This window comes from Gavialis gangeticus, unplaced genomic scaffold (genome assembly GCF_001723915.1).
Source record: "Gavialis gangeticus isolate Ggan-Ray unplaced genomic scaffold, GavGan_comp1, whole genome shotgun sequence".
Lineage (NCBI taxonomy): Eukaryota > Metazoa > Chordata > Crocodylia > Gavialidae > Gavialis > Gavialis gangeticus.
This window is the reverse complement of record NW_017729024.1, coordinates 158889606-158907507: the sequence shown is the minus strand read 5'-3', so window position 1 is coordinate 158907507 and position 17902 is coordinate 158889606. Positions and strand designations below refer to the sequence as shown.

Here is a 17902-nt window from a genome sequence, read left to right as displayed (position 1 = left end):
AACTACAGCCTCCCCACTGTGGATGCTGAGCGGGTGCAATACCAACTAGAAAAGTTAGACATTTATAAGTCAGTGGGACTGAATGGACTTCATCCAAGAGTGCTGAAGGAGCTGGCTGAGGTCATCGCAGAACCCCTGGCAAAGCTCTTTCAAAAGTCATGGTGCGCAGGGGAAATCCCTGAGGTTTCGAAGAGGGCCAATATTGTGTCCATCTTCAAGAAGGGGAAGAGGGAGGACCCAGACAACTATAAGCCAATCAGCCTAACCTCTATCCCAGGGAAAATCCTGGACAAGCTCATTAAAGAATTGATATGCTCGTTGAGGGTAAAATTCTGAATGACAGCCAGCATGGCTTTGTCATGGGTAGGTCTTATCTTACCAATCTCATCTCCTTCTACGACCAGGTCTCTCACCACCTGGACATGGGAGATGAGGTAGACATTATATACCTAGACTTCCAAAAGGCTTTGATCTAGTATCCCATGCTTTCCTTGTGGGAAAACTGGAAAGCTGTGGGCTCAGCTGCTCAATGGTTCAGCAGGTAGGAAACTAGCTACAGGGTAGGACCCAGAGAGTTCTCATGAACAGATCTGTGTTGTCCGGGTGCAAAGTGGCCAGTGGTGTCCCGCAGGGGTCCGTGCTTGGACCGGTGCTTTTCAACATCTTTATCAATGATTTGGATGGGGGAAATCCAAAAAAGCTTGCTGATCAAGTTTGCGGACGACACCAAGTTATGGGGCCGCGTGGTCACATCAGACAATAGGCTGCAGACACAGGCAGACCTGGACAGGCTCGAGAGTTGGGCAGACCAGAACCAAATGAAGTTTAACACTTCCAAGTAGAAGGTGCTCCATCTGAGGTCAAACAAACCTTAATATACATACAGGTTCGGTGGTGACAGCTTGACCTGCACCACAGCTGAAAGGGACCTAAGGGTAAGGATTGACCATCGCATGAATATGAGCCATCAGTGCAATGCAGTGGCCAGCAAGGCAAATAACATGCTAGCATGCATCAACCAATGCATCTCATGTAAAACTAAGGAAGTGATACTCCTTCTGTACTTAGCACTGGAGAGACTGCATTGGAGTACTGTGTCCTGTTTTGGGCACCGCGCTTCAGTAAGGATGTGGAAAAACTTGACAAGCCATACGAGGAAAGGCTGAGGGACCTGGGCCTCTTTAGCCTAAAAAAGAGAAGGTTGAGAGGGGGCTTGATAGCAGCTTACCACTACATCACAGGAGTGCATCAGGAGCTCGGTGAACAAATGTTCGCTAGGGCACTCCCGGTGAAGACCAGGACCAATGGATACAAATTCCTGGAAGGCTGCTTCATGCTTAATACCAGGAAAAATTCCTTCACAGTCAGGGTGTCCAGACTGTGGAATAAAATCCCACCAGAGGTGGTGCAGTCACCTATCCTGGAGGGTTTCAAGAGGAAACTGGACAGTCACTTTGCTGGGGTCACTTAACCCCAGTTGTCTAGAGCGTATAGGGGAGGGGCTAGACCCGATGAACTGCAAGGTCCCTTCCAGCTCCTCACAATCTATGAATGTATGAAATGTATTCCTTAATAATTTTTTCAAAGGTTTTCCCAAGGATAGAGGTGAGACTTACTGGTCTATAGTTATCCGGATCCTCCTTCCTCCCCTTTCTGAAAATAGGGACCACATTGGCCCTTTTCCAGTTCTCTGGGACCTGTGCTAAGTGCTATGAGTGCTCAAACAGTCTTGCCAGTGGTCCTGCTATGGCACTAGCTCATTCTCTCAGCACCCCTGGGATGAAGATCATTGGGCCTGTTGATTTGAACACATCAAGTCCCTCCAAGTACCCCTTCACTAGGTCAGTGCTAACCATTGCTGGTCCTTTCTATAGTCCCTCTTGTGCCTTTCTGTAGTCCAATTTGGAGATATGTCTTTGCCCGTGTTCAGGAATACTGATGCAAAAAACTCATTGAAGAGTTCAGCTTTGTCCCTCCTATCTGTCACTAAATTTCCCTAGCCTGTCCTGTAGGTGTCCGATGTTACCATCCACCTTCTTTTTGCTCCCTATGTACCTGAAAAAGGACTTTTTGTTGTCCTTAATTCTTGTTGCCAGCCTGAGTTCCATTGCTACCTTGGCCTTTCTAACTGACCCCCTGCAAGTGTGAACCAAGTAGGTATATTCCTCCTTGGTGGCTACAGGTGCCTGACATCAGTGCCAGCACCACAGCAGTCCCCAGTGGCAGAAGACGACACTGGAGGAGAAAAACTGCTGTTCAACTCTGCTGGTAAGATTAGTCAGAGATGGGAAAACTTGATCAGAAAAGCACTACAAAATTTCAGATCCCACTAGTCCAGCCTGGTCCCACACTCAAGATGGACTAGTAATGGACCATGATAAACTAGTGATAGTCCGTGATGGACTCTTATGTTGACCAGGCAGGAGGTAGGGTCAAAGACCTAAACTTGCCAAGCATGTCAAGTTAAAAAGAGGGTGCTGGGAAGTGATGCGTTTTGGCAAAGTGCAAGTATTTTCTCCTCAGCCTCAACTCCTTCAGTGCCCTGCCTAGCCTCACATAGTTCTCTCTCACTACCAACATCCTGTTCTGATCTAGGTGGAACATTTCTCCAAATGTTTAGTGACTAGCCTAGTCACTGATATTTGTTTTACTTTCTTCTTCTGCCCTGCCCCCTGCCCAACCCAGGAGATCTATCATACTGCAACCACCAGCCCCTATCAGCATCTCTTTGTCCACGATCGCCATATTTTCTCTAACTCCTCAAAATACTTTAATATACCCCTAGCCTTACCTTCTGTCTTTGATCCCTACCACTTCATTTCTCTTCCTCTCCCAAATTTGAAGGTCCTATTATGGAACCCAGAAATACTACCAAATTGCTTTGAAAGCTGCAACTGCTATTTAATCTGATTCTTTCTGTTCTGAGCTGTCTCAGTATTTCTTCTCAACCTGCTCATTCATTCCCTCTATTTGTTATTATTTCTTCCTGTACTAAGCGCTGCAGAATGGAATGGCAGCATTAAATGTACAATAAGGTTCACATACATAACAAGTGACGCAATGTTAATTATTGCTTGTAATTATAATTATCTGAAGCATCCTACAGCATCACTTATGATAACTGTTTCATTAATTTTCCTATAAGTAGTTTGGAATTGTTGAAGTGAGCTTCACAGGGGCTTTCATAAAAATGTGAGAAATGCTGAATTAAGAATCAGAGGAACCACTTTTCCTATATTACTTTTTTCCATCGCTGTATTTCACATATAATGTATTCTGTTTTAGCCTTGTGACCAAAGAAAGCTGTGCTTTTATCAAAAGTACACACTCACCTGAACGTACTGTAAAAACAATGCTCATTAAGCACAGAGAGCTTATGGTATTAGTAATCCCAAAATTGGCTAACTTCTGTCATTTTCAAGGTTTCTAATAGTGAGCTCCAACTGAAATTAAATTACTTTAGATGATATGGATTGCTGACTAATGCATAGGAATGACAGAAGCTTAAATAAGTAATTCAGGAGAAGCAATATGCTTATTTTCATCCTGAGATATTTTAGCTAGAAATCATCTTAAAATATATTCTTTACTAGTGAAATGACATCACAGTTGGCAATAAAGTTCAATTTTCCCATTAATTTAATCCCTGTAAGTGCTGTTGATGTTTACTTCTATATAAATCCATCTATAGATGGATATAGATGTTTATATATTTACCACATATCTCATGTTCTTGCTCTTGAATTGCTTTACTGAATAGCTTGTAGAGAGAATTTTTTAAAAATATTATGCAACTAAAATATAAAATACTGCCAAAAGATATCAACCTAGTTTTTGTGAGACTAACCCGTTCCAACTCTGAACTGCCTCTCTCACATACCAGTCTTTATTTAGCCAAGTAGACCCATTGAAAAATTAACTAAAAAAACTAAAGACCTGCAGAATCAGACAGTGTGATGTCAAAACATCAGTTTGCATTGACTGAAATCTGGGTTAGATTTAACACTGTCAGTTGCAGAATCATCTTTACTCACATTAGAAGAGATTGCTCCTACCTTTCATTTCAGATAAAGGGCCCACAAAGATAAACTAGGCAGAAGGCAGGGCATGGTTGCACCTTATAGATTAACTGAAAGGCATGAGCTTTTGTAGCCTACAGATGCGTAGCCTCGGATGAAGTAGGCTGTAGTCTGTGAAAGCTTATGCCTCTCTGAATGAATGAGTCTATAAGGTGCCATCCTACCTTCAACCCTTAATTCAGACTAATCCACCTAACTACCTCTCTCTACTCAACGATAACAGAGGACTTCTCTCACTGATATATAACAACTGCCTTACTAGAAATGATTAACCTATGATTTCCAAGTTAGGCCAGGAAGGGCTGGGATTTATTGGCAGCCTGGGTCTTACATCTAAGTTAAGGAAACCTTGGAGCAGTTCCTTACAAAGCTATTGCTGCTCCTACAGCTCCCAGGTAAATGGCACCAACGTTCATTATTTCTTTTCAAGGTACCTGTTCCATCCTGCCACTAACTCTAAATAGGTGGCATTCCCTTCCTATTCTTCGCCCAAAAACTCGACTAGAGAATAAATATTCCACATCAACTGAGGCCCACAGTGGACATGACACTTAAAATGCAGTTAACTTGTTAATTGCACCATAAATAGTAACCCAGCCACATGTTCAAGCAATTAATAGCTTGAAAAAATGGGAAATGAGCCACAAGTATATTCCACAAAATGTGTGTAATGTTTTTGTTGCTGGTTTGCATTGTGCCTTTAAACGAACCCGAAGCAAGAGAGCCACACCATTCAGCCTGCTGCTGGCAGGGCTTGGTTGACAGCTCCCTCTGTGTTGGTAGGCTGACAGCTGTGGAGTGCAGTCCTGCATGGCTGTGCCCCACGGTTTTCAGGGTGCTGAGTGAAAGTGCAGGGTTCCAGTTCATCAGCTGGTCCAGCATGTCAGGGCATAGGGAGCTGTGGGGTTCCCCCTTACCCAACATGCAGTTTGCCTTGCCACATTACCAAGTAATAATGGTCTAATTGAGATTTGATCTCTGATCCCAAAATCATTCATCCTGCCATGCACATGTGGTTTAGCAGGAAGCACAACTGTCACATTATTGAATGATCTTGTGCCAGTACCCAAAACAACAACAAAGTATAAGTCGTAGCTTGCACACTCTCTTTTTCCTTCATTTCCATTATCTAAGAAATCCCCTTCATATCCACTCAAACACTTTCACAGTCTGCTTTGAAGCTAAATGAACATATGTTTCATCCAACAAAGTGAGTCAGCAGAAAAACTTCATAACACTGTGCCAGCTCCTAATACCTGACATAAGGTTGGAACAGCAAAAGGGCATCTGTATTCTGGGTCCTAGAACTCTTCCATATTTCATACCTTGAAAGAACACTACTAAGTGATACAGAATCAAATATTTCCCACTGTTGTAACAGAATTTAAGAAATACTAGAAATTAAGAAAAAATTCAGTCCAGTATAGCGGGCTAAAAAAATTTGAGTCCAGAAGCGGGCCCTCTTTAATTTGGATTCGGCCGGAATCAGGGACAGTGATTCGAATAGCTGATTCAGATCACTGTCCCCAATTTGATTTGGCCAAATCCAAATCTAAAGATTTAATGCTGATTTGGAGAATCAGCTATTCGGACATAGACACAGCTTTAAATGTTTTTTCTACATACCTCGAGGTACCAGTGCGGCTTGTGAATGCTGCAATGCTGAGGCAGATGGAGGTGTCCAGCAGGAGTGGGAGAGGGGGGCGGGGGTGCGCATATGCTTGGCGGCAAATCAGGAAGTGGACCCGAAGTACTTCCGGTCCACTTCCGGGTCTGCCAGGGAGTGTACTGGGGACCCCCCATGCTCCTGTGGGACACTCCGTGAGTCCCACCATCACAGCATTCATGAGCTCCTGCTACCTAGAAGTATGTAGAAAACACATTTAAAGCTGCATCTATGTCCAGATCTTTCCGAATCAATTCAGACGGTTCCGATTCAGAACAGGGAAATTAAACGGTCCTCTGATTCGATTCGGATTCAGAGATTTGGCCCCTGAATCAGGCCGAGTCTCCACTAAATCAAATCAGGGACCAAAGCTTTGCACTAATGATTATCATGAAGGCCTGAATTCCTCCAAGCCTACAATTAGCTGCAGACGCACAAACTTGTTGTAGCTGTGGTAAAACCTTATTCCCAGTGAATTAAGTAAATGCACAGATTCTGTGCCCTTATCAAGAGGCAGGAACTTGCCATACATCAGCTGCTACATCATAACTGCCCCTATGTTCCTCTGTTACCTGCTTTGAAAGCTAAATCAAGGCAGCTTCCCTCCAAGTGAAACAGGCCTAAGCTTCCCCTATTTAGCTTTCACTTATGATGGGGAAAGTGCAGTCATAAGGACAGTTCATTTTGCAAAAATTAACAGGGAACAGGGATTTACCCCATCTTCCCAGCTCTGCAGTAACAGTCCTGACATCTGCCATCATTTCACTGTAAGTGATAGCTCAACCAAAGCAACTTATTTAAAAACTAGGCTGCCCCAGGTTAGCTCCCTCCAGGAAGTGCTTGGGAGCACAGGGACAGTTCTCAAGTTCTATGCTGCTAACTGTATGGACATGCCTAACAGTAATTGTGTGGGGTCATGCAAAATGAGCTCTGACTGTAGATGGGAATGCAGCTGGATAAGGTTTGGGAACCACTGCCTAACACTGTCTGGCACACTTGATGATTCAAATACCTCCTTGTCCACAAAACTATTAATACATTTTTAATACAACTTCTACTGGCAGATCAAAACCCACCCTAAAGCCTGAAATAGTTGCAGAAAATACTCTTTTACAGTACATCAAAAGTATGGTCTAATGTATGGCATCTAAGAGGAACTCAGAGCAGCTGGAGTCTTGTCTGCATGTTAGCTTTCTAGCACTCAGGCCACCCCCCGCCCCACCATAAGTATGCTGGCTTTGCATTCAGTTAACTTAAATACTTCCAGAGTTTTGCAGTAGTTGGGACTATTACTGATCATACTGAACTCCTTGGGCCTGATAGCCATTTTCAGCAGCTAGGTGCAAAAGTGTAATATTATACATTTTTTCTGAAGGGTAAACTACAAGTTAGCTGTTAGAGTAGACTAAGATTGTACACACAGGCAGTTACTGCAAAGCAGCTGGCACACTATAAATCCCTACTCCCAGAGTAACCTGAGTTTGTGCTGATGATGTCAGAGTTTATCTTCTTACTACATATTTTATGAACACATGAACACAAATATGGGCATCAGAAACATAATGAGAACAGGATCACAGAAGACTTAATACATAAATATCTTTACCATTGTTTGCCACAATTTACTGTTTCCCATCTTTCTTTTCTTTTCTTTTTTTAGTTCAAAACAAACTATGGTAAGAGAGAATTTAAAGTAGCAATTCCACCCAATGAAACCTCCACTATGGCTTCTGTAATCAGCAACGTCTCGGAGGCAATGGAAACCCTAACTCGAATAAAGGAGGAGATTATCCCTGTTCCAGGATCTGTAAATGGAGTGAATGCACTGGGACTGGTGGTTTTTTCAATAAGCTTTGGATTGGTGATTGGGAGCATGAAGGAGCAAGGGCAGCCATTAAAGGACTTCTTTGATAGCCTTAATGAAGCTATCATGAGATTAGTAGCTCTAATCATGTGGTAAGTGTTTTATGTCTGCCAAATGCTCTATTATTATGCTAAGTGTTGCTGTTTTGTTGACAGTATATGCTAGATATCCAGGGTATGTGTTGGGCAATAGGTCAGACTGGAAAATCCTAATTGTTCTTTCTAGCTTTAAAATCTATACCTCTAAAGATCATAGTTCTCTACACTGTTAGTTTACGCTAAGAATCTAAATATTTTAGTATTTTCTAATTCTTGCTGCAAATAAATATTTTCCATTGCCATCATTACTAATAGATAAATGTAGTCTTTAGTGTCCACTGGCATTGTTTTCATAATGTTAGGACATACATATTAGGAGAGGTACTTTAGCAATACTGCTTTCCACAAAAGTTCCCCACACCAAATTCTAATACAACAGAAAAAAGTCCAGCTGCAACAGCAGTCATCCTTCTGTAGATCTTATGTTCAAGGCTAAACTCTCAAGTGTAGCTGAATTGTGTCTGGCACAACTAAGAAAAAGTAGTTTAAGTATCTTTGAAACGCCGCACTCAGTCCTCAACAAAAAATAGCCTTCAAAATGCTCTCTCTACCCTTTGTCTAACTACTTATTACTTGAAGCTGCCTGTGACTAGCCAAACCTAAAGACTCCATTACCATGCCCCCTTTTCTCAGCCATCTACCCAATATTTAGAGGCAGGTGGCAAAGGAGTATCCCATGTATTACATGGGCTTTTGCCCATGTAAAAAATGACCAAAGAATTGGCTAAACTAGGTTTTAAATAGGAACCAGGGCTCCATCAGGCATTCATCAACTTGGAGAGTTACCACCGTTCCTCTTCACTTTCCCTTAGCTGACCCCAAACCCAGCAGAGCTGAGTAAATATGGCAGCAACCAAGTTGACTTGCCACAGGCCAGAATCTTGAACTGAGGCCAATCTAGGATGGTTATGGTTGCTAATATGTATAAAGCTTTGTATAAAAAAAAAGGGGGGGGGATTGAAGTTGGATTTCTCTTTGTTCAGCACAATGTTTATTTGCTTACTTGTTTATAGGTATGCTCCGCTTGGGATCCTCTTCTTGATTGCTGGAAAAATTGTTGAGATGGAAGACATGGGTGTAATTGGTGGACAACTTGCCATGTACACTGTAACAGTTATCATTGGTTTGCTCATTCATGCAATTATTGTTTTACCACTTCTCTACTTCCTGATCACCCGTAAAAACCCTTGGGTATTTATTGGAGGATTGCTTCAGGCACTGATTACAGCTTTGGGAACATCTTCAAGGTACAATAAGAAGATACTTTTAAGACTGAATAATAATAAAATCTGACATTTTCCAATCTTGTAGTCACACTTCAGGTGAAAAACTCCTATTGATATAACTGACAGGGCCCTTAGCTTATGCAAATGAGAAAAGACGCTTTAAAAAGTGGGGGTTGTCTCAAAGAAATGTACAGGTACCATTGGAAGCATTTACTTTTGTACTTACCATGATCATAAATTTAAAAATAGTACCCAATTAAAATAAAGTACCTTAACAATAAAATACACTGTTGTTATGATGAAAAACATATGCTGGCATAACTGAATTAATTCATTGTCACAAGCATTTGGACGCATCTTATTCAGGTCTATGCTTTCTAGTAAGCATACAATTTTTACTAAATATGTTTGATTGATCTATTATTTGTTTGCTTACTTTCCACACTGATTGTTTTCTGTGAAGAGCTCAGAAACAATCCATGAGCCCCTGAATAGCCCTGCTGGCACAGGTCTATGGGCATGAACCTAGTTAATACCACTAGGATTTCATTAGTATCAGTCTTTGAAGTCACTGAGCAGTGAGGAGGTGGAGTTGAGCATCAAGGCTTACTCTGTTGACAGATGAACTAGCAAGTATTCAAACAAGAGAGAGAAATAAGTAATCAGAGAAGATTGGAAAGAAATTTAGAAAGGGAGTTTGAAAGGCTTTATTTGTAAGTGAAGTGCAATGATCAATATGGACACCAGCAGCGGACCCGAGCTGTAACCTGAAATAAATGTGTCATGATTTTATTCCAGCATGGAGTGAGAAGGGACTTTGTACGTAGGAACTGAAGGTTAGTGGGTAAGTTGAAAAAAAAGATTTTGCATTGGAACAACAAATACAGAGACTAGGGAGCATCAGGGAGACCAAGAAGTTCTTGGGCAACCAAGAAGAGTCAGTGTGAAGGCTTGGTACTTCTTCCTCACCAGAGGCAAAACAACAGGGTTTGACAGTATGCAAGACTGGACCAGTTGTGGCTACCAGGGAGCAGAGGACCAGAAGAAATTCCACACAGCTAAATGTTTATAATCATGCCCACTTCTTCAGTGAAGAAACAGGGAAAGAGCTCTGACAATCCGGGTGGCTGAGTGGAATGGAGAGGCATACAGGAGACACTCGTGCCTGGCTGCTCAACCTATAAGAAAAATACAAAGTAATTCCAACCATTCATGGAAGCCAGACAATCCTTCTTCAGTGGGATCATATACAAAACAGAATGGAAATAATTTTGTTCAAGGGACTGGAAGACAACAAGGTAGTGTACTTTATTTTGGGAACCCAGAAACAACACAACTCTAAAAGAGTACAGGTTTTTCAAGTCAGCAAGCAAGTATCCAACAGTAATTGTGCATATTGGCACTAGTACCGCACAATGGGTGCCGTTACTGGTTTGAATTTAAAGACAGCTCAAGATGACTTGGAAGGATGTTGAATAGAAAGAATCTCCCAGTGGCTTTCTTAGAGATCCTTTCCGGGGAGCAGAATATTCTGAAAGTGAATCACTGGCTAGAAGTATAAAATAGGTTTTCATTTTGTGGAACATTGATGCACTTGCATAGGAGGAGAGGGAGTTACACAATTTGGATGGCTTCAGAAGAAGAGTTCTTCATCATTATAGGTTTGGATTTAAAGATAATCTTATAGTTTAGTGAAAAGGTGAAATGAAGGTGAAAAGTGAGAAAACACAGTAAAAAATCAAGAAGTTGAGAACAAAAGTAATCAAGATACAAAGGACACAAAGATAAAAAAATCTTTAATTATAGTATATCAATAATAGGGGCTGGGTTAATAAACAAGAAGAATGTAAATTGTCAATTTATGAGTATGAATCCATTTAGTTTGTTTTACTGAAACTTGAAGGAAAGATTTATGCTACTGGAATGTTAAAAAAGTCAATGGTTATAACCGATTCAGGAAAGATTGAATAGATGGTTACAAAAACTGTGGCACTCTGTCAAAATTGGCATTACCTGCTTCTAAATTATTGACAATCTTAGTGCTTGTGGACCTATGTTCTGACAGCTACAGAAGATAGGTTACTTCTGGCTGTCAGCAACAAACTACCAAATCATACTAGAACACAAAAAGGCTCTCAGGGAAAATTATTCTATATTTTGAGGGGAAAAGAAAGTTGTTATCCTGGCAAATGTCAGTCTGAGTGACACACTCAAAAGAAATCGTATTGCCAGTACTAAAATGTTCATCAATAATTTTTTTTAGCAATTACAAGAGCATTTTCTGACTCAAAGTGTAACATGCAATGTGGGAGATTTCTGTGCTAGAGCATCTTGACAAATCACAGAAGTAGCAGTTTAGATGCCAGTGATTGTGATTTGATTATGTTTAATTCTGCAAACAGAATAAAATATAAATACTTGGCATTTTTAAAAAGCCAATTTCACAAAGCTGAATACAATTAGAAGGCCAAATTTGTTGGGAGAAATATGAATAATAATTGATAACTGTTGAAGAACATTTTATTAAATGTCCAAAAAACCTACAGCCCCCCAACTTAGAGAAAAGACTGCACTAATCCAAAAATAATCATGTCTAGAGAGGATGTGAAGGCAGCTATAAAAAATACAATATTATTTATTCCATAAATCATGGAATTTTTCTGAATTATTCCATTATGGTAGAAAGAAGCAGCAGATGGCAAGAAGTAAAAAAACTCAGAAAGTAGAAACTGTAGAAAATTAGAATTGGGAAGCAAAAGGACATGACGAACAATCTATGGCCAGCAGAATTTAGGAGAGTCAGAAGCACTCTTCAAGCATATCAAGAAGAATAGAGATTCTTATAATAGTATTGACATGACTAGAAGAAAATTATCCACTTAATAATAGTGCAGAAAGACATAAACATTCAATACATATATCTATTACCTATTTGAGTAAAAGACCTCTGATGATGATGATGATGATGAAGAAACGCTCCAAAATCTGGATAGTTTTAAATCATCAGGTTCAGATAACTCTGATCTAAAAAATTTTAAAACATGGGATGAGGAGCTTTCTGGATCATTAATACTGACTTTTGGAATAAATATTGGAACAATAGGGAAGTTCTAGAGGAAAGTTTTTGTAAAAGGAAGCTAATATGCCAATATTTTAAAAGGGTAAACAGCATAACCCTGCTAATTACAGGCATGTTAACCTAAAATCCGTGCCAAGCGAAATAATGGAACTGCTGACACTGGACTTATTCAATAAAGAATTAAAGGAGAATAAGAGACGTAATACAAATCAATCCACTTAAATGGTAAATGATTTTTGGCAATGTTTCCTGATGTGTTTTTCTGATGAAATTAATGTTTGATGAAAACATCAGTGTAAAAATATTAGAATCTGTGAAGCATTCAACTAAGTATTGCATGACTTTATGTTTATTGAAGGAGAATGACAAAATAAACAGCAGACATAATATAGTTTAAAACTGGCTAACTGACAGATCTCAGAATGTAACTGTAAATCAGTAACCATCACAGAAAAGCTTAATATCTCTTGAGGTATCACAGGGATTTGTTCTCAGCCTTACACATGTTAACATTTTTATCAATGATCTGAAAGAAAAAAAGGTTGCTGACAAAGTTTGCAGATGCTACAGACATTTTGGGAGTAGCTGATAATGGAGAGGACAAGTCACTGATAAAGCAATCGAAATTGGTTGGTAAGCTAGATGCAAGCAAATATATGCCTTTCCATATGGTCATATGTATATTCATATACTTAACAAAAAAAGAACGTTGACCATATGCACAGAAAGGGGACCTTATTATGGGAAACAGAGATTCTGAAAAAGGGCTGGGGGTCATAGTAAATAACAACCTCAACAGGAGCTCCCACTATGATGCTGTGGCCAAAAAAGCTAATGCAAACCTTGGATGCACAAGCAGAGAAACATGAAATTAAAAGTGGTTTATAATATGACCTCTATTCTTGGGACTGATACAATCGCTACTGGGATACCATGTTCAGTTTTGGGCTCCACGATTCAAAAAAGAGGTTGATAGACTGAAGAAGTTTTAAGAAAGAGCCACAAGCATGATACAAGGATTTAAAAAAATGCCTCTTATTGAAAACATGCCTCCATCCTTGGTAAGTTTAGTTTAACAAAGATAAGCTTAAGGAATATTTGACCCACAAGTGCCTATACAGAGAACAGTAATTTGACCACAGAACACTCCATCTAGTGGACAAAGTTATAGAAAGAGCCAATGGCTAGAAGTTGAAGTTAGAAAAATTCAAATTGAGAAAGGATTGCAAATGTTTAACAATGAAGAAATTTGAACCTTGTTACCACTTGCCAAGTGGCTGTGACAGATTCACCATGATTAGAAATTTTAAAATTAAGACTGGTTAGGCTTCTAAAAAGATACTGCTCTAGCTGACATGGAAATTAATTCAGGGAAATCTATGTCCTTTGTTATACAAGAGATCAGACTGCATTGCTGTGGTTCCCTCTGCCTGTCTATAGATGCACATGCAGCCTTCTAGATATATATGTCTTTTTCTTGTTTTAGTTCTGCCACCCTACCTGTTACATTTAAATGCCTAGAAGAAAATAATGGAGTGGATAAGCGTGTTACAAGATTTGTACTCCCAGTGGGTGCTACAATCAACATGGATGGCACAGCTTTGTATGAGGCTTTGGCTGCAATTTTCATCGCACAAGTTAACAACTTTGATCTGAACTTTGGGCAGATTATCACAATCAGGTACAGAAGCCATTTGTGAATGCTTTGATTAAAAGTGCCTTTACGTTGATCACCCTCTTAGCTTACCCACTACAAATTGAAGAATGACTTCCACAACTGCTAAGTATGAGCCTGAGCTACATCTTAGTAGCTAACCAATTATTACACAATTTGTATTCTCAGTGTATCAGCATGAAAGAGGGCCTGCAAAGCATGTAAGTGGGTTAGCCTTTAAAATTATAATATGAAAACATAATCATTGAGTTTGAGGGTCATCAACAGCATGTGAGAGTAGTAGATTTATATTCTGCTCAATGTAGTTGATTTTGTGTGGTGAATTATCATCTATTTCATTTGTGATTTGTTTTCTTATACAATATACAAACCACACAGCACAGCAGCCTGCTTGTATGCTCATTATTAGGGGAGCAGACATTCACTGAAAAAAATCTCACAGGGATGTAGGTTATAGCCATGTTGGTCTAAGAACATCAGCAGACAAGATATCAGATTTACCCAAAGAACCTTTTATTAGACCAACTCAGATAGTTGGAAAAATTCTACTTAGCAAGCTTTTGGGTTTAAATACCCTTTGTCAGGCTGAGGAAGCATCTTCAGTTGGTGTGCGCTCTTCCTGGATGGAATGAATGGTAAAGAAGCCAGAGGCTGCCTTTCTTGCATGCAGACCAGATTTTGTTACCATAAAGTGGACATGATCCTTTAGTAAGAACCATTTCTGGCTTTGAAAATGGTCATACTAATTCAATATCCAACACAGCAGGCAAAATTCTGCTTTCAGATTCTCATGGCATATCATGGCTCTGATTATCTGCTCTCCCTCCTTAAATGAAACTTGCCATGATTAATGCAGATATGGTAAACTGCCTTTTATATTGAATACCCTAGGACAGGGGTGGGCAAAATGCGGCCTGCAGGCCAGATGCAGCCTGCCAGGCCATTCTGTCTCGCCCACAGAGCCCCTAAAAATTTAGAAAATTAATATTTATCTGCCCCGGCTGCCTGTCACGCAGCCCTCAATGGCTTGCCAAAACTCAGTAAGTGGCCCTCCACCCAAAATAATAGCCCACTCCTGCCCTGGGATCTAGTAGGGATGACAAATGCTGTGCAATTATTGCATGTCTGCTTTAAAAGTTTGATATTTCCAGAGAAGCAAAAGATTATTAATGAAACAAAAAGGAGATGGGACTAAACTAGTAAATTCAAAGCCAGGTCCAAATTTAGATCCATGGTTTGGCCTATTATTAACATGTGGACTAGGTATTAAGATTGGATCCAGATCACAACTTTAATAAAGCTTGGGCTGGGAAGGGAGTTCAGACCTATCTACAAAATTAAAGACACGCCTGGTCTTTTATGATGTGTCCTGCTCCAATACATGAAGCTAAAAATCTGAAACATCAATATCTGGTCTTCATCTAGCACTTGTATTTGCTTAAGAGTTATGCATTAAATGTTTACTAGGTAGCAAGATTTTTTTGGAAGCTAACTTTTTTCCTTCGCTTTCCTTCATTTTGGCACAGCATCACAGCTACAGCTGCCAGTATTGGGGCTGCAGGAATTCCTCAGGCTGGACTGGTCACCATGGTCATTGTGTTGACATCTGTAGGTTTGCCTACGGATGATATCACTCTCATCATTGCAGTGGACTGGTTCTTGTAAGTATTTCACATTGAAGAGATAGACCATATTTCAATGGAAAATTCTAATTATTACTGAGCCTGCACATCATTTAATCAGTTGGCTCACTCTTTATGTGTGAAACTGTTCATAAATTTAGAGGTGGTTGGGTCTGTGTTTATTTTGTTTTTTTAGATACCATATTTTGTCATCACTGTAACCCTAAAGGAAATGAGGGGCATATTAGGGATCATACACAAAACAAATACAAATGTCAAAGCATCCCTCTCAACCAAAGGAACTATTCTGAAAGCTTTCAAACAGCCTGAATCTGACATCAATAAATAAGAATCGTAACACTCCAGTATATGATGCTGTTGTTTGCATGTTGTTAATGAGCATCCTACAGTGAAAAAGACATGAAAGTTTCCACCATTCAGTTCAGAACTGCTTTATCCCAAATTTCCTGACTTTCCAAGTCAGTGAGGGTCTCTGTGCCTTCCCAAGAGACGAGAAAATAAAATAAATACAGTGAATAATATCCATTAGCCCTATCCAGCCACTGAATATGAACTGAGATTTGGTTGATATAGGTGAATGACAGTGCAATTTAATTTTCCCATTCCTGTACATGTTAGAAAAGAAAACTGAGCAGTATTCCTAAGGATTGGGGAATTCCTTCAGGCCCAGCCAAGGTAGATGTGCTGGAATATCATTGCCACCATCAGAATCCAGGGACCTTTCCCATACTTGCAAAGCTGCTAAGCTAACTCACCAGCCAAGGAAGGAACATGCCAGACCAGAACCTGTTTCAGGATCTTTGCCTCAAGGGACATCGCATTGGTTAAATCAAACCTTAAGCAAAAAAATGGTAAAATAAGCTATTTCATCAGCTATCTAGACCCTATTTTACCTTAACTTCCTTCCCACAACCCATAAGTCTCCAGCTCAGTTGAGGGCTTTCTAAACTTTATAAGCACCAAGTGATCTTCAGGGTACCATTTGACTAATAGCATTACCTCACTGCTTCAGCTGAAAGGAGGTCCACTGTGCCATGGATGAATCTCACGCTGAATTATTTACAGACTATTAACAAGGATCATGTTGTTGCATTAGAATGAGAATTTTGATACAATTTTTGGTTCATATAGAGAACAATTCATGCCTGTGACATTTCTGATACATGAATATGCATAAAAGCATCGGACAATCCAGCAGTAGTTTTCAAAGACTATTTTACCATAGTAAATCTGCCCATATCACTTGAAAAAGCCAGAAAAAATACACTAATTCAACTGTTTTTCATAGGGACCGTCTTCGTACCACTACCAATGTCTTGGGAGACTCCATTGGTGCAGGAATTGTTGAACATTTGTCACGGCACGAACTGAAGAACAGAGATGCTGAGATGGGTAATTCTGTGATAGAAGAGAATGAAATGAAGAAACCATATCAACTCATCTCACAGGAAAATGAGAGTGAAAAACCATTAGACAGTGAAACCAAGATGTAGGAAAAAACAGGCATCTATCCAACACTAGAATTGTGGGAAACATACTTCTCCAACCATTTATACCTTGTTTTCACCAAGTCCATTTAGTCCATGTTTCTCCCCTTTATGATAGCACTGAATAAGAATTAATCACAAACTTTCCAAATTAGCAGTGACCAAGGTGTATGTTGGCATTCTACTTTAAAAAATTAACAGGCTTCACACTGGTCCTGCAAGAAATGTGTTAACTGATGAAAAATACAAAAAAAGTGTGTATTAAATCCTAAAAGTCCCCATGTATATGTTACTGAGCTCCGGAAATGTGACTTCTTTTTTTTTTTAATAAGTTGGAAAGACAAAATAGATAACAGAACCTGAAAAAACATTTTTATTTTTTTAAATACCTATTGCCATTTCCTAACACCAATAAGCATGCAATCAACAATTCCTAACTTGATAACTGAACCAAGATATATGAACTAACAGGATTGTGGTCTTTCATCTGCTGTCACTTTTCGCTTATGTTATTTCCTTATTCTATACTAGAAGCAGAATAAAGAGAGTCACAGTAAATGAAAGAAAAATAAGGAAGAGATGTTCACATAAAACACTCATGAGTAGAGCTTTTACCAGATTGAGCTGAAATATCATTTTTCAGTTGATTTCTTCTGAATAAGACACTTAAGCACTAGCAAGGACTGATCTTGACAAGCGCTTATGTTTACTGCTCGCTTTGACCTGTGAAATAAATATTTGCAGGATCTAAGCCCTAGATTGGGTGGTCTTTGATGCAAGAAGGGCATCTTCATCTGTGTTTGGAAAACACTTAATGCACAGTGGGCATGCTCATAGTCTAAATAGTCAGCAATAGTAAAACAAGCAGAGAGCATCAGCACTTTGTAGGAAGCACTACAGGCCTGGGAGAAGTTGATCAGAAACTAAGGAGATGGAGTTCTGGGTCAGACTCTGTGTTGCAGAAACTACATTGCTGGAAGTCGTGACAGAAGGGGCATTTAAGTGGAAGTCTGCCAACAGCTCGGTCATTCAATTGAGAAGTAGTGAGTCTAATAGCCAAATACACCTAGTTCTACTTGCGAGAC

At 39.8% G+C, this 17902-nt stretch overlaps 1 protein-coding gene across 3 annotated transcripts in view; it reads left to right on the top strand.

Moving 5' to 3' along the window:
• SLC1A3 (solute carrier family 1 member 3) overlaps positions 1 to 17163 on the top strand; it is a 115985-nt gene extending 98822 nt beyond the window's left edge. For all 3 annotated transcript variants that reach the window (XM_019517955.1, XM_019517956.1, XM_019517958.1), the window contains 5 exons: positions 7406 to 7701; positions 8721 to 8954; positions 13499 to 13693; positions 15214 to 15348; positions 16619 to 17163. In XM_019517955.1, coding sequence (XP_019373500.1) covers positions 7406 to 7701; positions 8721 to 8954; positions 13499 to 13693; positions 15214 to 15348; positions 16619 to 16823 — 1065 coding nt within the window. In that variant the 3' untranslated portion in view covers positions 16824 to 17163. The remainder of the gene's footprint in view (positions 1 to 7405; positions 7702 to 8720; positions 8955 to 13498; positions 13694 to 15213; positions 15349 to 16618) is intronic.
• The last annotated feature ends 739 nt before the right edge of the window (positions 17164 to 17902 follow it).